The sequence below is a fragment of the Maylandia zebra genome, linkage group LG20, assembly GCF_041146795.1.
Source record: "Maylandia zebra isolate NMK-2024a linkage group LG20, Mzebra_GT3a, whole genome shotgun sequence".
Lineage (NCBI taxonomy): Eukaryota > Metazoa > Chordata > Actinopteri > Cichliformes > Cichlidae > Maylandia > Maylandia zebra.
This window is the reverse complement of record NC_135186.1, coordinates 38,766,440-38,771,862: the sequence shown is the minus strand read 5'-3', so window position 1 is coordinate 38,771,862 and position 5,423 is coordinate 38,766,440. Positions and strand designations below refer to the sequence as shown.

General features: G+C 43.1%; 1 protein-coding gene across 1 annotated transcript; it reads right to left on the bottom strand.

The window, feature by feature from the left end:
• Positions 1-393: 393 nt before the first annotated feature.
• On the bottom strand, positions 394-4,673 carry sox18 (SRY-box transcription factor 18). Its single transcript, XM_004567630.2, has 2 exons — positions 3,918-4,673; positions 394-3,225 (listed from the first exon to the last, which is right to left on the bottom strand). Exons 1-2 carry the CDS (start codon positions 4,288-4,290, stop codon positions 1,907-1,909), a joined length of 1,692 nt encoding a protein of 563 aa, XP_004567687.2. The 5' UTR covers positions 4,291-4,673; the 3' UTR covers positions 394-1,906.
• Between the last annotated feature and the right edge of the window lie 750 nt (positions 4,674-5,423).

Sequence of the window (5,423 nt, the reverse complement as noted above, 5' to 3'; positions counted from 1 at the left end):
AAGAATGTCAAATGCAGATGTACACGGCTTTTATTATTTTATTTTTTAATATTTAGCTTCCTTGGGGCTTATCCTCTAATAGAAAATATTTGGAAAAGGCCATAGGGATCAGTGTGGTGAATTTAACTGTTTTCACTGTACATATCCTTGACGCTGTCCTTCAGTTTCATGTAGAGAAAAGAAAAAACGGCATTGTCTTTAGGACTGATGCAGAACAGATGTGAGCCCTTTGAGAAGAGACTTCTGGTTTTTGTTTCCACTGTATACAAAACGATGCTATGTAAACATACAGAGTGGGTGATGATTTTTCATTTTCTCAGTAGGAACAAAACCACTAATTTATGTTCATTTAAATGTTGGCAGGATAAGTTACTCATTTAGCAAAACGTAACATCTATAGGACATCATCACTTTATAAGTTCATAATAGATGAATGGCAAACAAAGTTCAGTGGAAAAGCACTTCTCCAACACTTTTGAAATGAAGGTTACACAGTTCACACATGCATCATCTCTTTGTGTCAGGTTTGCAACGGCTCTGAGTGGGCAAAAACTGAACTCACCAAAAGATCTGCCGGAACCTTTACATGAGCAATTATTCGATTTATACATGAAATATTACATAACAAAGATTTCTCTTTGCTTCAAAACAGAAAAAACACACAAATAAAACAGAGCAAGCCCTGCTAGGTAAGAACATGATAGGAAGAGGAACAGAGGGTGTCAGGCAGGGACAGGGGAAAATATATGACAAGCAGATGCCCTATGATACATTACATTAACATTTTATAGTTCTTTTCATAGTTTAAATTAAAAAAAACCAACAACCCCAGATCAGACGCATGTAACAGAATAAATATATTTATCACACTTTCTGACGAACACAACGCTTTCTTGTTCTTATGCTTAGCTGGGCTAATTAACTCCAGCACTGAACACATGAATATTAGAATTATATCAATCAACTCATCAAACTCTCAGCAAGAAAATATAATTTCTTTTTTTCCTTTAAGAAAAATAAGATTCAGTAAAGAAGACAGAAAAAAACAAGACAAACAGTCACAAAAACATATTTCAAATTATGAGTATTTTTACTTCTATATATGAAACAAGACATCAAACCCAGTGCATAGAGAACATTTCATAGTTTCACTTTCTCCTTCACATCCTGTCAAGAAGCATAGCATCTTCAAAAGTATACAGTAAACATCTACATCAAACCAATGTTCCCAAAGTTCATGACTGTGCGACTGATCTCCAACATCTGTTTGTGTGAGGTTGCTTTGTATGAATAGAGCTGATTACTTGCAAAGGCCGTGAATACAATCATGACCTGTGATCAGAAATAGACAGTGCTAAAGTTTTAAACTAACCCCAGTTAAAGATATATCAGAGAAGCTAGTTAGAAAGAGTGTTCTTGGAATCAGCACACACCCATGTATGTCAGTAGAGTCTGACAGGGATGTTTCCCGACAGGGAACATACAACGGCCTGAAAAGTGAAACATTCTGATAGGTTAGACAGATATCTGACATGTTGGTGTTTGCCCCTAACTTTCCCAACAACACTAAGAAAAATACTGTAAATGAATCTTGGAAGTGTTTCACTGAGCTAATTTTTCATGTTCCCAATCAACAAAAAAATATGACAGAAATTGTTGTGAAGCCCAACTGAGATTATTTTCCTGATTTCAAATGCTTTCTTTTCTACAACATACCAAGAACTAAAATAACTGAACATTGAACATGTGGTACTTAAAGGCATGTCAACACACATAAGGGTTCCTGAAACCTAAAGATTTGAAAGCTAGTGAAGGGCTCTTTGAAATGCTTTGAATAAAGTATGACCCAAATAGTTTTTCCAGTATACTTCCTTTGTATGTTGTCTCATCATACATTTCAGAGTATTTATCCAGTGATACAGGTGCTGTAATAGACAGCGCTGCTTGCATCAGACAGAGCAGATATAAGAGGGCTGCTTCCATCATCACACCCACCAACGCCACCCACCACACCACCAACATCCCTATTAACTGCACTACTAACAATACTATTATTGCTACTTCCAGCAATACTGCTACTACGGCCACCCACAACCTTGGACACACCACCACATTCCCCGCCCAATCCATAAGCCTCATCTCGATTTCTCCGAACATTTACATACTGGTCAAATTCATGCCTGTCCACTTCAGCCCAAAATTCAGCAGACGAAGCCCCCAGCTGGCCAGAGGAATCCAGATTTGAATTATCCAAATTCACAGAGGGAGGGAAAGTGGATGGAGGGGGAATGGATGAGGTTGAGCAGGAAGAAGTCGTTTCAGGAGGAGGTGAAAGCTGCCCCAGATGAGAAGAAGTGAAATGAGGAGCTTTAGGGGTGCCGTTTCCATATAGCTGACTGAAATAACCAACAGGAGCAGAGCTCAGTGGGGGCTGGTGGCATTTTATTGGCTCAGAGAGGCTGTTGCAGGGCTGGTGATATGAAACTGGGGAGGAAGGATCCGGCAGTGGTGGCGGGCACTTTACGGGACTTCTTAAAGTGACCTGGTGACCAGAAACATGCGTGAGATTTAGCTTGGAGCTGAGTGAAGTGACAGAGCTCATGCTCGACATCATATTTGATTCAGCAGAAGTCATTCTGGTGCTTAAAGTCATTCCTGAACCCTGGCCGTGTATGGAGCTGTGGTGGCTGTGGTTGTTGTAGTGGTGGGTGTAATGCTGATTATGATGGTGAAGGTGGTGTTGGTACCCACTCCAAACTCCCATCCCTCCCTCCTCCTGCATATGTTGGGGGAAAAACACAGATTCCCCAGCTCCATCTTCCAGAATGTCCAGTGGGGACATTTCTGGAGTGGGCAAGCCATAGCTTTCTAGCTCTGAGTGTCCTGAGGCCTGGAGGTCCCTGAAATGGCCCAGAGATGGAAGCAGGTGATGAGAGTGATGATGTGGAGGCTGGACACCTGGATGCCCGTAAGCAGAACCTCCAGTAACATTTTCTGCACCCAAAGGACTGACACCAGGTCCTAAACCCAAGCCTGGTGCCCCACCCTGGGCTAAGCTGTGCAGCAGAAGCCCGGGTTCTACACGTTTAAGCTTCTTGGTGGTTTTTTTGCGGCGAGGTCGGTACTTGTAGTTTGGGTGATCCTGGAGGTGTTGGACACGAAGACGCTCTGCTTCCTCTACGAATGGTCGCTTCTCTACAGCGCTCAGGGCCTTCCACGACTGACCTGCAAGAAGAGGAGTTAAATATTTTTAAAAATTTCAACCATATTTTGGTCTTCTTAGATGAGAGAAAGGGGGCATATAAGAACAGCACTGCTGTTCAAATTCATTTTGCAACTCACTGTCAAACAGATTACAATCAGTCTGATAGATCATTTTATTATTTACTGCTCGGCCTATAACATGTCAAAATACTCTACAGCACTGACAGCCTTGAGCAGCTCCATCTACAGCTACGTGTAGGCATTCAAAGAAGGACCTTAATGTCCTGTGACATGCATGAAGTGCTTTGACTCTCAGTTCGTCCTGTTTTTGGAGATGTGTCTTACACACTGATGGATGTCAAGAGCTACTTGGGAGGTTATTTTAACAGCATTTGAAGTAAACTCACAGTAAAGAGTTTAGAGGCAAACATGGCATGTGCAATGAGCCCAGATGCAGCAACATACATATTGGCTTGGTAATGTAGAGCTGAGGAATCAGACTTTTAATTTGTCCTGAACAGAAATGAGGCTATTTATGGTCTGTGTTTGATGATCTTTCTGGTGTGTCACACTGAAAACTGCTAAAATGAAAGTGGTCAGATATTTAAATTTCCAATACGACGACTCCTCACTTTGGTGCTTTTACTGAAATTGATGACTACAAAGATCAGATCTTTGGCTCTCCACTGAGTTGGTCTCTTTGTTTGTCTTACCGAGCATCTTGCTGAGCACAGCGTTGTGTAGGTCCGGGTTCTGCAGGGCCAGCCGCTTCCTCTCATCTTTAGCCCAGACCATGAAGGCATTCATTGGCCTGCGAATCCTCTGCTCAGCCCCTGCAGCTTTCCCATCACCCGCTGACATGCCTCCAGCCCGGTTCAGATCAGGACTCTGTCCCCCTGAACTGTGCGTCAAACACATCCTTGGTTCCCCTCTCCTCATATTCCCAGTTCTGTCTGGAGAACTGCAATCCTCAGAGAGCTTCTGTTCAAAACCCATTTCAGAAGCAGGACTCGGGGTCCTTGAAGTCCAGGGGCCCCCAAGAGACACCTGGCTGACTCTAGAAAGGCTAGGCTTGGTTAAATTCATCCCAGAAAAGGTTTAGTCCAGGTCAAATTCTGCAAATGTCTGTCTCAGTTTGTTGGTCTGCAAAGTTCTGGACAAAAACTGAAACTGAAAATACTTCAGCCGACAGAGGAGAGAAGCATCAGAGGAATTTGGTCTCAGAGCACAAATACCAAAGCAAAGCATCGAGATGTGAGAGGAGGGGGAGACAAGAATAGAAAACAAACCCGTTGTGGTGCAGGATTTCCCCTGAAAACGATCCGCAGTGACTCTGCTGCTTTCTTTGTCCACTCTAGGTTTTCTGTTTGCTTCTGCGGTTTGTCCACAGTTTGATTTCACTCTGTCACTCGGGCCCTCCGACACACCGTCTCCCTCGCTGTCTGCTCACTTTGAAAGTTTGGAAACCTGTGGCCAGATCTGACCGACCCATGCTGTGTATATATACCCCGCCCTGACCAATCGCATAAATACAGGCTTGAGGATTTAACCAATGACGAAACACCAGGCTGTTTGAGAGACAACACGGAGAGGGGAGGTCCAAACTTTCCCCCCCACCCTCCCTTCAATCTCTACAACTGCCACCCTTTCCTCCCACTGAACGCACACACGCACACACCCTGTCTGTCTGTACAGGGAGATGTAATCAGAGAGGTTCCATTGTTCTTCACTGAGAACTGAGAAGCTTCTTTGTCAAACACACACACAGAAGTAGTGAAACACAAATACCATAAATGAGATGACACATTTATAATTAAGTTTGCCAACAAAGGAGACAAAACATGATTACACACATTTAGTGTGTGTGTGTGTGTGTGTGTGTGTGTGTGTGTGTGTGTGTGTGTGTCTTTGAGGGCAAGACAGCGGCAAGGCAGCCAACCACAGTCCCAACCAGAACGATTAGTGGCTGAACTTAACAACAACTCACTGAGGAGGAGGAGGAGGAGGAAGGGGCTCAGGTCTAGGATGGGTCACTATGGAAGGGGGTCTAACATGAGGTTTTGTAACCCAGCAATCTGATGTCTTAGGGATGCAGCAACATTTCAAATCAGTGTGAACTTCAGGGTGTTAAAGTGCTCACTCAATAAAGACATTAATTACATCATTTATTTAGCTTCTCTGTTTTATTGAAAGGTTTTTAGCTTATAATACAAAGTGCT